Source organism: Athene noctua, chromosome 26 (genome assembly GCF_965140245.1).
Source record: "Athene noctua chromosome 26, bAthNoc1.hap1.1, whole genome shotgun sequence".
Lineage (NCBI taxonomy): Eukaryota > Metazoa > Chordata > Aves > Strigiformes > Strigidae > Athene > Athene noctua.
The window spans coordinates 4351502-4370390 of record NC_134062.1 but is presented as its reverse complement, the minus strand read 5'-3'; the positions used below and the strand labels follow the sequence as shown (position 1 = coordinate 4370390).

Here is an 18889-nt window from a genome sequence, read left to right as displayed (position 1 = left end):
GGCCTCCTCTTTCATTCTCCTCCATCCCCCTCCACATCCCTCAAACCCCCCCCCCAGCTCTGTGGAGTTCAGTGGAGGCTGGGCAGTGAGTGCAGGGTGACAAGATTCCTGTCTTGGTTTCTGATGCATTGATTCTATTAAAGCAAAGCAGCACGCTGGGTATTTACAGCAGAGCTTGGGACATTTTCTGTCAGCCTCGTAATGCATAGAGACAAGCTCGGGGCTGCTTGGCTTCTGGGGAGCGGGGGAAGGGATTAAATGCACTTTTCTCCATTGATTTGTGTCCTACACTGAAAATCGATGATGTTCTTGCAGATCCACTCAACTGTTTGAAAACCAGCTGCCTCTTTGGTCAAGTGGGTTGGGAAAAGTTCTGAAGGAATTGGCTCTTACGGGCTGACGGGCTGGCCAGAGGTGCTCAGCAGGAACTGTTCTGTTCACCTGACAACGATTGCTTTTGTATCATCAGTCTATATTAGTTGATTACACTGATTAAAACATTTTCTCACTGTTAGAGAGAACCGCTGTTTTGGAGAGGAGGAGACAAATGCTGCTTTTGTTTCCATCTGAGGCTGGGAGGGGAAAATTAAAGTTTAATGAAGCAGGATGCAGAAGGATAATTTTTATGCCTCCTCTTTCTCTCTGATGGGATCTACCTGAATCTAGGGTCTGATTTTGTCCAGGGTAGCAGTGTTTCTTGTCTTCTAGTAAATGATTGAAAAGCTTGTACTGTAACAAATTCCTAGAGTTTCTAAGTTTTCCTTCCTGAAGAGGGAGAGCGGCATACTATCCCTGATTTTACAAGGGTAGTATATAGAAATTGTGTGTAGATGGAGTTACACTATAGCTATACTCTGTGTAGATGGAGCTAATGAGAGCTTGAAACTGAAGTCTGAGGTCTCAGACCAGAGGCTGGCAGCCTTGCATGTGGCTTGCTACTTTTAGGTCTTAAAAAATACTTCCATTACTCTTTCTAGGAGAAAGGATTTTTGTTCTGCCTTCCAAAGCTTTCCTTCAGCCTCCACTTGCACAAGATCAGTACACTTGTTTGATTTGCTATCAGCTGTGTATGATGGACATTTCTTTGTATTTAGGAAAAATACGCAATTGTTGCATGTGTAGATGCACCTTAGAAGGTGTAAAATTGCTAGCTGGGGTCCTGGTAGAGCTGTGGCAACACCCAGATCAGCACAGGATAGCCACCCAGGTGCTTACTCAGCTTCTTGAATGGTTTTACAGCCACTGCAGAGGGTTAGGTAGCCAGTGTTACTCTTCTGTTAATAGCCAAGTAGGCTAGCTGGAGGTGCTTTGCTTTTCTAAGTAGATTTATCTTCGGGCATGTGGCTATAAAGGTGTAAGCATGAGCTGTAGGGGTGTGCAGTACAGATCAGAACAGTTGTGTATACACACACACGCAGAACATCCCTGTCCCCGTGGCCTTGCTGTGAGCGAATAAAAAAAGTTCTCTTTGGCTGGTTCTGCTCAGTAAACGGTAAAAAACATTTTCTGTGAACTCCCTACCACATCTGATCCTTCTTACAGGAACTGAGAGGTTTGTCTTCACTGCTGTGATGGCCTAAATGGAATATCTGAGCTGGTTTTTACCACTTGTTAACTGCACTATGGTGAAGCTGAAGATGGGCTCTAAGCGTCCCTCGGGCTGCCTTAAAACAGCCTTTGGGAGGGAGTGATAAGTTGCATCCCACAGCGGTCACTAAATGTAGACAACCAATTTCTGCTCGATTTGGCTTTTTCTCTCCTCAGTGAAGCACGTCGAAAACATAAAATTAAATTTTAGGGGGTTTTCAGGATTTTTTTTCTCTCCTAGAAACTCAAAAAGAAAACCATGAAACAAATGGAGAAAGTATTCTAGTAAGAAAAAAAAGCTTTAATTCTGCAATTTACTAGCTACAAAAGTGAATAAAGCTAATGTATACATGTGAGCGTGTTTATCATTCTGAAGCATGTGTGTTTTTTTCCAAGAGTCTCTCTCCAGCCCTTGAGTGATGAATCTGATTTTTTTTTTTTTTTTTTCCATGCTGGATTTTTACTGCCTCCAAACTTAACTGTTTTGACACTAGAAAATCCTCTTCTTTCTCCTTCAAAAGTAAATACATATATTATTGCTAGAAATCAGCTCTACCTCACCCACATGACTGGTCTTCACTATTAATCCCAGCTGATGGTAGGGAGGGGCTCTTCTGGGAGGCAGCCATGTGGTGAACATTGAGCACAGTGTTTTCCCCTGCTTCTCTCCTTTTCAGACAGCAAAATTGTTCTATGCTGCCGTAGATGTAAACTCCTTGCTGCACTGCCTCCGTCTCTTCTTTTCCAGAAACTCAAGGGCCTGAATTACCGGCCACAGAGATCTAAAAACTCTCAGTGAATCTGGATGGAATATGGACGAGGAGATGAATAGCAGAAGGGAAGAAAGAGTGAAGTTGGTTATTTTTCTGGCACATGGATGCAATTACACTCAGTGCATTCCAGAGGCGTTCCTTTGAATCCTGTGCAGGTCTGCCTGCCGTTCCTGGGAGAAAGGAGGAAAAAGGGAGGAAAAGTCCCTCTTGCTTCGAGACGGAATGTCTGCACTTTCAATTCTCTTTTTAGGTAGGTGGGCTTTTTGGTTTTATTTAGCGTTTTTAATCGAGCTTCCATGTGCCCTCTCCGCATGACTGAAATTCATTTCTGATGAGCTAGAGGAAGGGATTTGTAAAGAAAAAAGTTTTATGTAAAACTCCAATTTCCGTGTTGTTTGGGATATGATGCTTTTCTTGTTGCTTTATTAGCAGGTTGATAGCCAGAGTTCTTTTAATATCTGGATTCATTTTTTAGAAGTGGCTGTTAAAACAGGCTCCTTTTGGAATATATGTTTTCTGTTTTAAAGAGGGCAGCGCCTAAGCAGTGAACTAGTGAGGGGCTTGAACCTCTTCGGCAAAAAAGGTGGTGAACAAAATCTCTTTGTTTCAGGCATAGTGTCAAATTTGTTTAACTCTGTTTTGATTTGCTTGGGCATTTAACATTCAGATTTTAAAATAAAAAGAGGTTATTGTTTCCAATTGATGCCTTAGATGAGAAACAGATGTGTTGAAGTGCAAGAGGGAGGAGTTGAGGGGGAAAAGGATGGGAGAGGGAGATAAAGGAGGAAGGCAAGAAATGGGAAGAAAGAGGGCTGCTGAAAGAAGGGAAAGGAAAGAGGCAGAGGTTGACTTGGAGAGGAACGGAGAATGGGAAAGGAGATGTTAAAGGAGAGTAAAGGCAGAAGGGTTGAAGAGAGCTATTTGTTAAAGCCATAGACTGTGGAGAAAAGAGTTTGCAGCCCTGAGGTTTTTGAGGGGGCTTGCCTACAAGACAGCCTCGGGAGTCGCCTGGCTTTCTGCATCTCCAGAGGCACTGTAATGTGATGAGTGAGCTTCTGTCTCCGTGCTGCTCACCACATCGTGCTGACAGGCAGACAGCTTTGAAATCTGCTGTGGCAGGGCAAAGGCTGTGATTCCTGGGTCTTCCTGTTCCCCACAAACCTGGGTACAGGTGTGAAAAAGCGGGTTGGTCTCTGATTCCCTGGGAAGAGTTGAGTCCCACGGGGTGGTGGGCTGATGTGGCCGGGCACAGGTAGAACAGAGTTTTTGGACCACTCTGAAGAAATGTTGCAGGGGATAGCCCTGCCCTGTTCCTTAAGTCTCACTGGTGTGGAACACGGACTAGCCAGATTTCTAGGTGTAGGTGCTCTAGGGATCGCTGTTAGAGAAGGTTTTATCTGTAGGAATGCGACAGGGGGCTTGGACACGCTGCAGAATTTGCAGGGGAGTGCAGGCAGTCGTTTGTACCCCCCTGCACATCTTCTCTGGCCATTTGTGTCTCAATATGCTGGAGACGGTGTGTAAAGAAGACACCGGATGAGACAGCAAGGTTAGAAAGAACAGCTAGGCTTCTGTCAGAGGTGTCTGGGTGGGTCAGCCCTGTAGAAATGGCCAAGAAAATGGCTCTGGGGAAATCAGACAGAAAGGTACGTTGCTTACCTCACTGACGGAGACAAATGGCAACTGCAGTCTTTGATCCACCAACTCAGCTGCTGAATAGTCCTGTATGTTGAAGGCTTGGAGCAAAAAGAGTGAGCTGTTGCCACAGAAAAGGTGCTTTTGGCTGTAATGTAGTGACACCTTACCTTTGAGTGACTAGTGCTGCTTTTATTTATAAAACACAATGGGCTTTATCGTCGTTATTCTTATGTCTTTGGGATTTAGGCATCTCCACTACGCTAGTAACACATAAACCCAGACAAAAGACAATCCCTGCCCTCAACAGCTTATGCCCTCACCCATGAGTCAAGTTTCTCAGCCTCTGTGTGGGTGTTGTCCAAGCACTGGTGAGGAGAGGATAAGTGGCTTCTCAAAGCCACAGCAAAACCTGGACTGTTTTGTTTCCCGGTACCACGTTAGTCATTGATCTGCCCCTTGTCTTGCCTGTCTTGTCAAGAGGTGACTTGGTCTTCTGGCTCTGCGTCCAGCTTCATTTACCAATGTTAGAAGCATGTTCCAGGGAGAAGTAAGGAAGTATTGTGATTCCCTGGTGTTAGATTGTCCTGAAAACGAGGTTGGGGAGTCTCATGTGCTAGCTAGAGAAAGTCTAACAGATTTTCTGCAGCAAAAAGGTCTAGAAGTGCCAATGATGGCTTGTGTTCCTTGCTGATAAACTGAAAGACTAGTGTGAAGAAAAAGTTTAGAGAAGCCAAGCAAACTTGAAAGGGAGATTGCCTGGTTTGGGTCTTCATTATTAAACATACTAATAGGATGGGTAATGTATACAGTCCTTGCCCTTTACACTCTCTGCCTCTCTGGGGCAAGTGAGCAGTGGTGTGAGGAGACAGGAAACAGAAGCCAATTAGTTTTAAGGAGGCTTTTAAAACAAGATGAAAGCCTTTCCGAAATGTGAGCGAGAGTGTGACCATGCTTCCCTAGTAAAGGCTAGGTGAATGAAGCAAGGAGTGAGGAGTGGAAGATGATGCATGCTAAAGCGTGTGCCAGCATCTCAGTGTTTGTGATACTGATTCCTGTCTCCGTCCACAGCTGGTCGAAATTGTTTCAAACTCTTTGTGTTAACACACAGCACTTAAAAATCAAGATGGAAATTTCCAAGGGAAATATCTGTGATTCTTCACTTCTCAGTGTCAAAACTTCATAATAGAATGTTGTATTTCTCAGCCAGTAAAAAAAAATAGCAAATGCTTTCATTTAAACGTTTTATTGAACTGGTTTACATTTTCTGGTGCTGGTAGTGTCCTTTGCCTTTTTTCACCCCCTCAAGTCAATTTTGAACATTTTCAATGAGCCTTCCATTAAAATAAAAAGATAATTTTCTTCTAATCAAATATGCTTACATGGGCAATGCTCCTCTGCCTGGCTTTGACACTGGTATCACACGCTCTTTCTTGTTGTGGCGAGGGTGTGTGCTCTGCCCTTCACAAACCAGGGCCTTCAAGATTCAAAGCAGTCGATGTGTCAAGCCAAATCAGTTGCCCAGCTTCTTGGTGTCCTGCTATCGGCAGCGAACATTTACATTAGTGTTAGGGGTTGCTCACCGCAATACACATCGAGTCCGATCGAACAAGGACACGTTCAGTGTGTTAGAATCAACGTGCTGTACCGGGGTGATGTTGTTAGAGTTGGTGCAGCTGTATTAGCAAAAGTACCTTTTCTACCAATGTAGGAAAGTGCCTTTTTTACCGACGTCGCTGAGCTCTGCCCTCTAAGCTCTGAGGTCAGTGACTCTCTTACAGTTCTGTCCCAGGGGTGTACAGCTGCTGCACTGAACACCAAAACTCTGACTGTCTCACTGCACTGGGAAAAAGGTTATGGCGTGGATCCTTCCAGCGCCTGTTGGCATGAGCAATTGGGTCTGACAGCACGCGTTTGCCGAGGTATTCTCCAGACTTCTAGCTTGGAAATCCGTGATGATATGGAAGCAGCTCTGCAGCGTTCAGCAGGGGTAGGTCAGCCTGGGGCTGTGCTCTGGTACACTGACTCCGGCCTTTTCTGCTCGAAGAGCACAGGCAACCTGCAGCGTGCCCTATCACATCTCCTGGAGATGCTTCTCCTTACACCCTTGCAATGCTACGCCCCAACAAAGCCACAAACCACTGCGGTGCTACTTATAAAAAAAAAAAAATTAAAAATCAGTCCTGCTCCCAGTGAGGTTACTGGGAAGTTTTACATTTTAATGAAGTGCTTCTGCCTGGAACTAGTAAAAAAACAAGGGACACTCTTTTAAGCAGCCTCTAACTAAGCTGATGGATTTTATATTTCTGCTGATTTTCCAGGTTTGTCCTGAGTTCCTCAGCAATAACAGTATATAACATACTTGCTATTCCCTAGTTCTCTCATGGCTTTGCTCTTGCCTTTGCCTGTTCCATGGCGTACGTAGAAGCCTGGTGGGACAAGGATTTTGTCCCGTGTTTTTTACAGCACTTAACAAAAACAAAGCCTTGGCTCAGGAGTGGAGTACAAAAAGAAGAATCTGTAACTGAAAAGGGGTTTTGTGTGTGATTTTGCTGTGTGGACTTCACCTTCTCTGTGTGTCATTGGATTCTGAAGGAATGCAGGTAACTTCTTGGTGTATTTAGGTCAAAAGACTATTCTCCCAAGGACAGCTTCATATAATTGACAACTCATTTCTGCCCTAAAGACTACAAAATCTGTCAACAAAATATCGACTGTACGCAAGATTCAGTCTGTTACAATAGTGTGAATTCAATTCTAGGACAGGGCAAAGAGCTCTTTAACAGAAGAGAGCTCTAGGAGTACCTAAGGAAAGGCAGCAAAGGAAAGCAGCATATCCATTTGGCACTCCAGGGGAAATTCAAAGGAGCTAGACATAATTGAGTTGCTATCTGGCAGGATATCAGGGTTAGCACTTCTTGTGAGACACTAAAATTCTTTTAAGGCCAAGGGATGGTTTGCATCAGATATTTTCTGTCAAGACACTTGATGAGAAATGGCCTATTTTTCTCTAGTAGTGCATTGTTTTATATGAAGTAATTCGGATTTGTAGCATCTTAAAATAAAAAATGTTTATTTTGGGGGTTAATTTTATCATTTTTGTTTTTTCTACTTTACCACGAGGAAGAAGAGGAAAAAGGTAACCTTCCAGAGTGAGGAAAAGCAGCATGCCAAAGTTGAGTTGAAATTCTGAGAATTAATTCATTTTATGGGAAACAGAGCCAGGGGAGGCAACTTGTCGGAGTTTCCCATGGAAAGCAACTGGTGTTTTGCCTTTGTGCCCACCCTGGACCTTGTCTCCTCCATGTAGAATTAGTGGTCTGTTTTTGTGGGGTACTCTGGCCCACTTCAGAAGCAAATCTTGTGCAAGAGCAGCTCAAGCTTCCCAGAAATGTCATTGCACAACTGGCTTGGAGATACCCTGATGTTTTTCCTCGGGATCACAACAAACACCCCTGTTTTCCTCAAGGCAAAGACTAGGGCTTTATAGGGAATTGAGCAGGTTTGCAATTTGGGATTTGTTTGAGTTTTCAGGAACTGCCTGAAAAGGAATGTAAACAGTCACTCTGACAAAGCCTTGTGTGGTTTTGAAATATCTTTTGTGTGTAAGTGTGCTTGTTGCACCGAACTATTTCTGAAGAGAAAGGCACAGAAAGCCGCTCGCAGCCCCCCACTTCTTTGGTACTAGAGACACTTGCAGCCTCTTTAGAAATAATCCCCACAGCCTTAGTCAAGCTCTACCTTAGATTTCTAGCTAAACCAGTCCCCTGTGGTAGCCAAGGCTAAGTAATCTTTGCGTGTGTGTCTGTAACGTATTGGATACCCTTGCAGAGACACCTTGGCTCACGTGCACACAATATTGTGCCTATCTTGCACGCACAAATATGTTACAAAAGAGGCTACTTTGGGTGCAGTGGGAACTTGGCGGTGCCCTGTCGAAAAGATGAATGGGTCTTTTTTTTGTTTGTTTGTTTGTTTCCCAAAGCTGTTTCTTCATCTGTTTTTAGAAACGGTTAGTTTACAGAAGCAGCCCAGCAAAAAGCCAAGGGTGAAGTTAGGTCACTGAGGTCTGTGAATAGATACTCAAATGACAGGATAGTGGAGGGTGCAGAAATGGCTGTGCAGGAAACACAACAATGGAAAATGTGCGAAGTGATGGAAAGTCAACAGAAGTGAGTGGGGTGAGTTTCTATTTTGTTCATCTATTGGACTCTCTTCTCCCTTCAATCTGCTGCTTCAGGGTTGCTGGGTGGAATAAAACAGCCCACCTCTTCCAGCCAAGGGTTCAAACCTTGCCTAAAACACGCTTTCCTTGGGCAGAGTACAGAGAGGGTGGCTGCGTCGTGGCTGGGAACAACCCAGAATAAAGCTGGTCCTTTTTCCCAAGAAGCTCACTGCCCGAGTACTATAAAAAGCAGCTGGGCAGCGTGAGGAGGATGGAGGATGGGTACTATCCTGCCTCAGCAAAGCACCAGTGCTAGGCTTTTCTCAAGCCACTTTTTTGGTACCTTGGTTTCCTCATGCAGCTCATTAGGTAGCTCTGTCTTTTCTCTGCAACAGCACAATGCGCTTGTAAGATGCACTGAAGGTGATGAATGTGATAGAAGGTCACGAAACAAGTTCTGTCCTCATCTGCTCCTTTATCTTCTCTACGCAAAAAGCATTTGGCAGTTGAAACAGGCAAATGTTGTAACTCAGCGTTTCTCTTAATGAGCCAGACCCGGATTCCTGATGTCAGAATTGCTGTCCTTCAAGAATCAATATACATTACAGTATATTTTCTGCCTGTCTCTTCTCCTGTGTAGCTGACACCCGTTTCTGTGGTTGGAAAATGCATCTGAAGCCTTAGTGTATGTGACTTGTTCCTGACTGACTAGGTAGAAAGGCTAAATTCAGCTTAGTGCCTGCAGTTTAATTGCCTTTGGTAGGAAAAGGTCAGCGGAAATTTTGTTGTGCTGATAATCTGCATTGGCAGAAGAGAGGCTGCTCTCCTGGAAAGAGTCTTTTGAAATGGAGCGTGCACAGTTAGAGGCAACTGATGACCATGACTAGTCTGCGTTTGGTCTACCCTAATACTGCAGTACTATTGTAGCATGCTTTGTGATGTCATGCTTTATATAAAGCTGTGGGTAACTTGTCTAGTAGGGCCGTTCTGGGTAGAGAAATATATAAAGTCCATCTAACAGAGGAGGAAGCTGACACAGGTGGGTGCCTACTGACTAAAGGTAAGGTAGCACTTACATGACATATCGAGAACCCTTGACACTCCGACTTAAAGCTGTTTCCCTTTTAATATGTCCTCAAACATGGGTAGAAGTAATGATGGGCTGATCATTGACCAACAGCTGAATCCATCAGCTACGTTTTATCAAGCTGAGATCCTTCAGCTGCCATCTGGAGAGATGACTTCCAAACAATGGGAAGATTTGATTTATCCTTACTTTGTAATAAAATACTTGATAAAGTATCAATTACTTTTGAGTACCAACGTGCTGAGAAACTCCACTGGTGGTGTGGATGGCTGCTGGGTTACTGGAAGAGCCCTGATGGGAAGAAAATTCTGGGCTGTGTGTGCTTAGTCGCTGAATGACTTTGTTCTGCGGACACTGCAGAGAGGTTGGTGCTGGTCTTTTCTCACAGGTGACTAGTGACAGAACAAGGGGGAACGGCTTTAAACTCCAACAGGGGAGGTTTAGACTGGATATTAGGAAAATTTTTCACAGAAAGAGCGGTTAGACAGTGGAAAAGGCTGGATAGTCCCCATCCCTGGGTGTGTTTAAGGGCCGTTTGGATGAGCTGTTGGGGGATGTGGGGTAGGGGAGAACTTTGTAGAGTGGGGCTGGACTCGATGAACCCAAGAGTCTTTTCCAACCTGAATTGATTCTATGAAGAGGAAAATCAAGTTTTTCTAGCTAGCCTATACCTGTGGAGTCATCTTATGCAGTTAAGGTGTCCATTGTGCTGAGCTGCTTGGCCGAGCAGAACCTGGAAGCCAGCTACACTAAGTGGTAAGTGGGAGTCCCCTGTCCTCCCCTGTGACTTTTGACAGTGTGGAATATTTCTATGTCTGTCTTAAAGCGTGTACACCAGCAGGCACTCAAAAATTGCACTGCTCCTTATAACGGTTTAACTAGCAGCGGTGGCATAGTAACTCTAACAACGTTGTACCCTGTCAGTGGAAGAGCCTCTCAAAGGCTGCTTTGTAGAGGGAAATGGGGCACTTTGCTGCAGTGTCTGAAGGTAAAAAAAAACAGCAACAGCTCAGGAAAGCGTTAGGGAGTGGTCAGTGCACGGGCTGGGAATCTGGATGCAGTTCCATGCCCTGTTCTAGATCTTGGCAAGTCATGTTGGTCCCTCTGTAACTCCTTTTCTACTGCCTTGCAACTTTTACTCTAGGGTTGTTTAGGCTGTACATTCTTTTGAGCAGAGACTCTCTCTTTTGCAGTGTGCCTGGATGGCATTTAGTACAAATTGGGCTGGTAAGAGACCTTTCCAGAGCCTGAATGTTAAAAAAAACATAAGTGGCTCCATTCTCTTCCCCTCTTGTGCCTCAGCAAAAACAACGTAATTAGGTGGTTTTCCAGTATTTGGAATATTTGATATGCGTGTTGGCTCAGTCTCATAGCTCAGCCTGCTTAGGCTATTTTTTCTTCTTAAAGGCTTGATAAAATTTTAAAGGCCATAGGAATGTTTAATATAGATAGGAACCTTTATCTGTAAGGTAGGGCTGTGGAGTGCTAGGAAATGGTGGCGTGGTTTTGTGTGTGCATGGGGAAGTCTTTCATATAACACAGCAAACCTTGAATATTGAACTAAAACAGTGTCAGGCACTTTTTTTTTGTTTGTTTGTTTCAAAAAAAAAAATATATTGCAGGGTTTTAACCTTGAAGGCAAATCACTTTATGACTTCATTGTTTAAATTTAGGTTTTGTGTTGCGGGGGGATCGTTAGACTTGAAGCAAAAGCCTTATAGCCCAGGGACTGTCACTTCTGATTACTTCCAGTGACACTTCCAATTATTTCCAATCACAATTCCAGGGACGAGAGGAAAAAGGACCCACGTTCCCAAACATCAGGGCTTTTATTTTTTTTCTGAACAAAGAACCATTTATCAAACCTCTGCAGAAAAAGGTACAGAGCCAGATTTGGAACTCTGCTGTGGTGGGGTAATTCCAGAGCAAATCTGCTGAAGTGAGACTCAAGGCCAGTGTCTGGTGGGGTGCTGGGAATCCTGCTGCAGATCTTGCCTTGTTGAGTAATATTAAGGAAATTGCTTCATTTTCCCCAGGCATTAACTGGCACTAGGACTCATTTCAGCGCAGCAACATGCAGCTTCAGCAAATGTCTGCTAAATGCTCTGTGGGTCTTGTAAGACGTGAGCATGCGAAAGTACTGCTCGTGGAGAGCAAAGAGCTTAGTGTGCTCAAAACGGGAAAGGAGTCTGCTGAGGGGACCTCCATGGTTTCTAGGTACACGAAGTGAAGAATCTGATGGTCTGTTTTATCCAGTGGTAAGCCTATGAGTGAGTGTGTCCTTCAAAAGATAAAGCAACACGATTGCCAATGGAAGCCGGAGCGCTACCTCATTTTCAGATGTTTCTGGCAGAATTACTTCAAACTGCTCAAGTGTAAAAAACAGTCTTAAAATGGTGTCACAGCTTTCAGTCACACTTTGATTTCCTTAGTCATACTGCACTAGGCTGCGAGTGAAGTTGGGCCTGCTGAGTGTAAGGGTTATTATTAGCAACCGCTTGCTTTATTTGCTTTATAGTCGTTCTTAAAGGCCCCAGCTAAGACCAGGACTGTGAACTGGGGAGACTGTCTTACATTGTTCTAATAGATGATGAGCAGCAGACCTGGTCTGACGTTAGGAGCCAGATATTGAGTCAATTTACGATGGGAGTTGCCTCCTGGACCTGAGCAGATTTGGAAAGCAGCATGAAATGATTGCTTAGCTTCGTGGGGTGACTGAGCATCCATGACCCTCTGCTTTTAAAGTGGGGATGATATGTGTCCGAACGAAGTTCTGGGGATTACGTATTTATTACTGCCGTAAATCCCCTCTTGTTGTTCCTCAGGTGGTGGTAGAGTTCCTCATTTTCGTGTGTTTATTCTGGTCTGCCTGGGCTTGGATGTCACTGGGAGCTGCCTGTGCCAGCTTCATCTGTTCTGGAAGGGAGGACTAGCGTGTCCTTTTGCAGAACTGCTGCTGCTGTAACACACAAACACTGGGTATTTTTTGCCACTTGAGCACAAAGCAGACTTACATACATTTTGTCAGCAAAGTTCAGAAATTCAATTCCAGATGAGCAGTTTGGCATTATTATGGTTCTGAGACCTTCAAAGCATTCCTGGTCATCAGCCTTGATGTTTTTGTGGCATTTTCTGTTTTGATGCCTTGAGCAGGTCGATTCCATCGCAGGCACCCATCAAGAATGTGACTGAGGTGGCACTTGCAGAGAGCTTGCTGCTAATCCCCTCGGAGTCTCAGCGTTTCACATAAGGAACTGTTTTACTGAATCCATCCTCTCTGGATGGATGTTTCCGCAGTACAGCTTTGTCTTGTCCTAATGTGGTTTGTGCTGGAGGCAAACCCCCTCTTCATTTCTATTGTTTCAAGCTCTTGCTTGGAGACAAAGGGAATTTTAACCAGACAAAGCACAGCTTTTGTGTTGACAAATGCTGTGATTTTTAAAAATTTCTTTTCCAAAGAGGAATTGCAAGTATTTTTTGGTCAAAGCAGCATTCAGCTGTCTAGATTCCATTCTTGGTTTGGCCAGTGACTCAGTGATTTAGTAATTTAGTCTCCATTTTTAAGTGCCTGTTCATTTTGAGGGTCTTCATTTCAAGTGTTATAAAGGGTCATTACTTTTGAAGAGGCACGTCAAGGCCCTCATGAGCTTGGTCACACCAGCTGTCTGCTGCCAGGTGTTCTTTAAGCATTCAGAGTTTTGGGGATGCGTTTGAAAACGCTGATTTCAACTGCTTTGTGCCTCAGCTGCCGTTCCGCACAATAAGTGTAAGAGCTCTCACAAGTGTAGCGACCTTTCCCTCATGAGCTGTAAAGTGCTTTGAAATCAGTGTAGAAATGGAGCAGCAGAAATCCAAAGCCAGAGTCTATTAGGACACGTCAGGCACTAGTTTAATGGGTGAGGAGTCCTCCCATCAGTGCCACTCCGTGTGGCAAATGGATCCCAGCTTATCTGGCTCTGTCAGACCTCCTTCCATTTAGCCCAAGGCTACCCCTGGGGTAAACAGAAGAGACAATTCTGCAGCAGTTACTTAATTCAGACCCAATATGACCTGGTACAAGAAAAGTTCAAAACTCTGAGCTCCTCTGCTCTGGAGTTAATGATCCTGCATTGCACCATACTTTTCCCTCTAATTACTTGAGCTTGCATCTTTTTCCTATTTAGTAATGCCCTGGGCATCTTGCTTCCATTGTGGGATAGCAGTGAATACGTACCCATTAGTAAAAGGCATTGAATGCAGTGGAGGCTGCAGTGTTTCTTTTTCTTTCGAGTTGTCAGCGAGCATCTTCCCGTGCCCCATATCCTCTTCTGTGAAAGCACCAGAAGAGAGGAGGAAAGCCAAAACCAGAATGTGAATGGAACAAACTGGGCCTTATTGCACCAGACAGAACTATTTAGGATGATATTCTCTGGGTTGTAAGTGCTCTGAGTCAAGGACTCTCTTTCTTTGCCTGTTTGGGCTGTTCCTACAACTGTAGCTTGCATAGCAATCCAGAATGTCTTAATCAGAGTTTTCTTCCTGCCTACTCTTTAAACAAGCCAAGGCAGCGGGTTAGTATCTATTTGTGTAAATCTAGAGCATAAATTCATGCAGTGAGAAGACAGAAAAGTGGGAACCCAAGACATCCAGACATCTGAACCATCACTCAGGTGGGATGCTGAGGGTGCTCACTTATTGTGGGCTTATGTAAATCGGGCTTGTTCTGGCCAGATCACAGAACAGTAACTTTTAGCAAGTTTATTACACTTTGCTAATGGTCCTAATTACTGAGCAGCCCTGTAGTGTGCAGTTAAGATTATTGGAATTCTCTGGATTTGAGCACGGTAAAGCAACGGAAGAAAATGGAACTGAAATCTCTTTTACAGGCATATCTGAGAAAGCTTTGGGAGATCCCACATGCAGTGACAAGGATTTTCAAGTAGTCTTGCAGAAGGAACTCATCCTTCTCTCTTTACCTTTGAAAAAGGGCAATTGAGGGCAGTGTTGGATACTGCTAGAGTATATTGGAGGGCAAAGGATATAATTGTTGTTCCTGCATTCATTTTAATCACTTGAGTAAAATCTTGTCTTCCAGAAAGACAGCTAGGTTTGGTTTGAAGGCCTCAAGTGGTAAAAATCTTCCATTAGTTTGTCACCAAGTTTAGCTGTCTTCGGAATAATTTGATTATTTCTGGTTTCAGTTCTTACAATGCTTCTCCTCTCTATCTTTGCCTGAGCTCCTTGTGCTTGTCCTTTTTATTTAGTGCTGGCTTGGCTAGCATGGAGCAGACTTGTGCCACACCTCAAGTGCTGCACACCAAGCTTTTCTGCCAAGTGCTCAGTACTAATTTTAGGGGTTCGTCTGACCTTGAACACGGATCATTTGGAAACCTTTCTGAAAGCGTGGAACCTGGGCATTTTCAAAAATATTTTAGTTACTTTAATCGGTCATCTCTCATACAGACATCTAAATCTAGGAAACCATAAATACTGTTCTTTGGGTATGTTCTTAGATTGGTTTTCTCAGCTTTCAGAACAACTTGTATACTGGTGTTTTAAAGGGAATTAAAATGTTGATTAGATTCATTCTCTCCTTATTTGCCCTTCACCTCCTTAGAAACATCTTTGAGCAAAAAGATGGGGAGAGGAGCTGATTATTCATGCATGTAGAAGGATTATTTTTTAACTAGCCAGTCAGACAATATTGGCATTTTGTAATTTTTTCCCCAATATTAGTGGTTCTCTGAGGGCTCCTGAAGATGTGGGCCGTTCTCTGTTCCATTCTTTGTTTCCAGAAACCGATGCACTGATAATTCATGCATGGTTAGTTTTATAGAATATAATACTGGTGTATGACACACCCTAACCCAGCTCAGATATGTTAAGTGAACAGTAAAAAATCCAATAGTTTGCTAGAAGTGATTTACTATTGCTGAAACAGCTATACTGGGCACTTTCTACATATTTTAAAACTGCCACTTAATGGAGTCTGTGCTGAGCATAGGCACATCCTTTATTTTGACAAAGGCTGCCTTCTCCGAGGAGAATCCTTGAATGCAAACACTTTTTTTTATCACTTTGCAGTGGCATATGACATGGGTAAGAACCTTGCCCCTTCCTGTGCCACTCGTTCCCGTCTTCCCTGCAGAGTTGCAGCCTCTCCCATAGTACATGGCGCAAAACCACGTGTGCAGTGTGCTTTGCTTCTGGCTGCAGCTTCCCTTTTAGTCCCTGTCCTCAGGGTTGTCCTCTCAATATTCCTTTTTCTGCAACCACGTGCGTGGAAAACCTAGCCTCCCCAGAAAAACAGCGACTTGGATAGCTGCTGGCATCCTTCATGCCAATGAGACATGCTTCGAGTATGCTGAAGCTCTTTTAACTCTATGTGCACATCTTCTCTCGTGGTTTGGGGCTTTGGAAGCCTTTGGTGGGGTCTGGGATGTTTGCTGTAAATCTCCAGATTCTGGCAGTGTCACAGCAGTGGGGTGGAAAATCTCTACGCTGAAAGCACCTGTTGCAGCGAGTCTGGCATAGGAACATCTTTAGCCTTCCCCTTCTTGGACGGGAAATTTAATTTCCTGTTCCCTCAAGGGAGGAATTGGCACTGCTTTTCCACCTTTGCTGTTGATTTAAAAGCTTCTTCATTTTTTTATGATGATTTTGTATAAGCAGAACGGAGAAAAAAAATCCACTAAAAAGGCAAATTTCTGTTTTTCTAAAGCATCTGAGTGGAGTAGGTAGGAACTGAGCTCACTCAATACCCTCTTCTGGAAAAGATGCCTTTTAGCACCCTTTCAGTATGGATCTGCTTGGCAGTATCATCTAATTGCCCTGGATTTAGAAGGTCTGTGATATTCTTGGCTTTCAGGGAGTATATTAAAGGCTCTTCATCCCTTTATGCATTAGTGTCCCGGCCCCAGAAATTAGTATCATTCCTATTGTGAGACTGGGCCATAAATACTTAGTTCACAGAGGGGAGACACAGTGTGTGGTCTCCTTGTTACTAAAAACTGATAATCTTATCAACAAGTGAAGAGTGTGTGATGGGGTGGAGGCTGTCAAGGGGTCTGTGACTTGGCCTCTCCGAATAAGTAGCCAAGTTTAGACTGGGTCTGAGTTACAGGAGGAAAGGGCAGTAGTAGCTATATATTCCTGATCTTCAGGGAACAGCCCTGCTCATTGTTTTAAATCATTCTGGGGTTTTATTTTTCTGTGTCAGCACTGTCAGAGTCTATAATCCTCAACCAGAAGAGGCCATCCTGCCCTACCAAGAGAAGGAGTTAAAGTGAGGAATCCCCTACAGCAAGGATGTGGCAAGCAGACTGACAGTGTAAAAGAAAGGAAAAATATCCTGAGCCAATATGCATAAAATTAGGGCCTAATTATGATGCAGAATTAAAAAGAAAACATGAATTCCCCTAGTACAGGGAGCTGGTGGAGCCCCACAATGGGCAGCACTTGCTGCCAACCGTGCGTTATAACAGTAATGGAGCAGGTAACGATTATGCATGCTTTATAAACACCCACCATCGGTTCTGTTCAGACTGTGCAGGCAGGGAAGACTTGATGTAGCAGATAAATGTTATTTCTGCAGACATTTTAAATAGCAGTCACTGTTCGTGTATTCTCCACATCCCCCTCTGATCCAGAAGTAGTACATAATACATGAACATTCAGAGTAGATGCCAGGGAAAATGTTTTAGGAAGATGTGAGGGAGTAAAGATACTGCACAATTGCACTTGATCAGTCCTGAGCTGTGCTGTGAATGTTGAGACAGGTTGGTGGGCAGAGGAGCTTTGCTAATTATCTGACTTTCAGGACTCCTGGAATACTGAGCAAGACACTTCCCTTGTCCTTCAGGGAGAGAATGGTGACTTACTATAGGAAGTACAGTGTGTGTAATGCATGGCAAATGGCATATAAAACCTGGTAGTATCTTTACAGGAAGACAGTCAGAACTGTTTGTAAGGGGAAGAGATGGGAAAACAGGAATCTGTGGGTTTCCTTCCAGTTCCAGTAGTCGCTCTGTAGTCTGTTGGATGAAAACTCTTCACTGCTAAGGTTCAGATCTGTTGTTCATTAACTTGTCTCATCTCAACTGTAATCCCAGTAGGTGGTTTCACAAGTCCTTTCGGAGCCTTGGTTTCCCCATCTGTAAAAAGGGAAATGTCTCATTATATAATGTGGCTTACGGTCTTCAGACAAAACAATGTGGAGTATTGGTAAATAGTCTGATTACGGTTTTTTATCAGCCTACCCTTTCCAAAGGGCTTATAGCTGCTCTCTGTTTGCATTTGTATTTCATGCTGCTGGGATGTAACTGTGCTCTGACAGTCAGCTCTTTCAGCATTGAGGGAAGAAGAGTTTGAAATCTTCAGGAGCCATACAAGTCCTTACTTCAGTTCTTTATAAATTTTGTAGGAAATACTCAGCCATACTTCCTAAAAGAGGAAATGCTTGAGTCCTGTCTCCTGTGTTTAGAATAAACAGAATCCAGATAATTTAATCTAAAAGGAAAGTGTTCTTTTGAGGATAAACAGCCTGAATAAAACATTTCTGAGCAAACCCATCACAATGTCCTGCTCCTTGCACCATCCCCCCAAACAGCAGTTTCTATGCTGAAGGATGCCAGAAGCAGCTGGCTGATCAAGGGAATTGGCCTCACCACAAACCAGACAGTAAATCTTACTCAGGATACCCCGTGGTGCCTGCTCCAATCATGCTGCTACCTATAATCATCCCAAACGATCCTTGAGGATCAACTGGGGCCCTGCAAGTGGGCACATGTTATCTGGCTCATTCTGTGTAAATGTCAGATAAGACCCATTGCCTGGCAGACAGATACTGTGGGTTTGTTTCTAGATGTTAATGAGGGCCAGATGTGGAGACTTGTGTGGTCTGGGGCTGATGAACTGCTCTTATCTACAGTATGGAGCCATTTGATTTCTTCCTTCTCTACTAGGCAAACACAATAAACTATTCCCAGTGTTATGAAGCTGTTGCAAATTTTCCATTTGCTGAGGCTTGCTGGGCTGAAGAAACGCGTGAGGCAGAGGCTGGAAGGGTAAACTCAGGCTCGTAACAGGGAAATGAGGGGTGTGTATCTCCTGTCACTCCAGATAAGGGAACCAAAGAGCAAACAGGCATGTTAATTGTCAGTGCAAGGTTCACACATTAAAACCGTGTCCCAGACAGTGCCAGCATCTAATTAAGCGTGTGTTACAGAATAAGAGATACAGTGAGGGTTAGGATACCCACTTAGCCCGTTATCTTGTTTCCAGTTATTAATAGGAGCTGGTTGGAGGTAAAGAGTACAAGAACAGGACAAAAAAGGGGCTCTTCCCTGGCCAGATTTTTCCTGATACTGGTAGTCAGCCAATGGCCGATGTACTCATTCAGCCATACTCCCTGCTGTGGCCCACAGGTTTGTCACAGTCGTTCATGCCCTTGATTCAGTTCTGTGAGCTGTCACAATTGCATCAGACTGGCAGATGCCTTGGAAACTCCACAATAACCCTAATAAGTATTTCACTTCTCTTACATAGATTCAGCCAGTGAGTCAGACTCCTGCCTGAGAGCAATCGGAAATAAGGAGCTAAGAACTACTGGACTAAGGGTTTATCTAAATGCCTGTTTCTCTCCAAAATGGTCCAGTATCAGAT

The 18889-nt window shown here is 44.0% G+C and overlaps 1 protein-coding gene across 1 annotated transcript in view; it reads left to right on the top strand.

Annotated features, from left to right (window-relative positions):
* The first annotated feature begins 2441 nt into the window (after positions 1-2441).
* Positions 2442-18889, top strand: part of CLMP (CXADR like cell adhesion molecule) — a 43685-nt gene continuing 27237 nt past the window's right edge. The window contains exon 1 of the mRNA XM_074927537.1: positions 2442-2610. Within this exon, the coding sequence (XP_074783638.1) occupies positions 2583-2610 (28 nt within the window). The 5' untranslated portion in view covers positions 2442-2582. The remainder of the gene's footprint in view (positions 2611-18889) is intronic.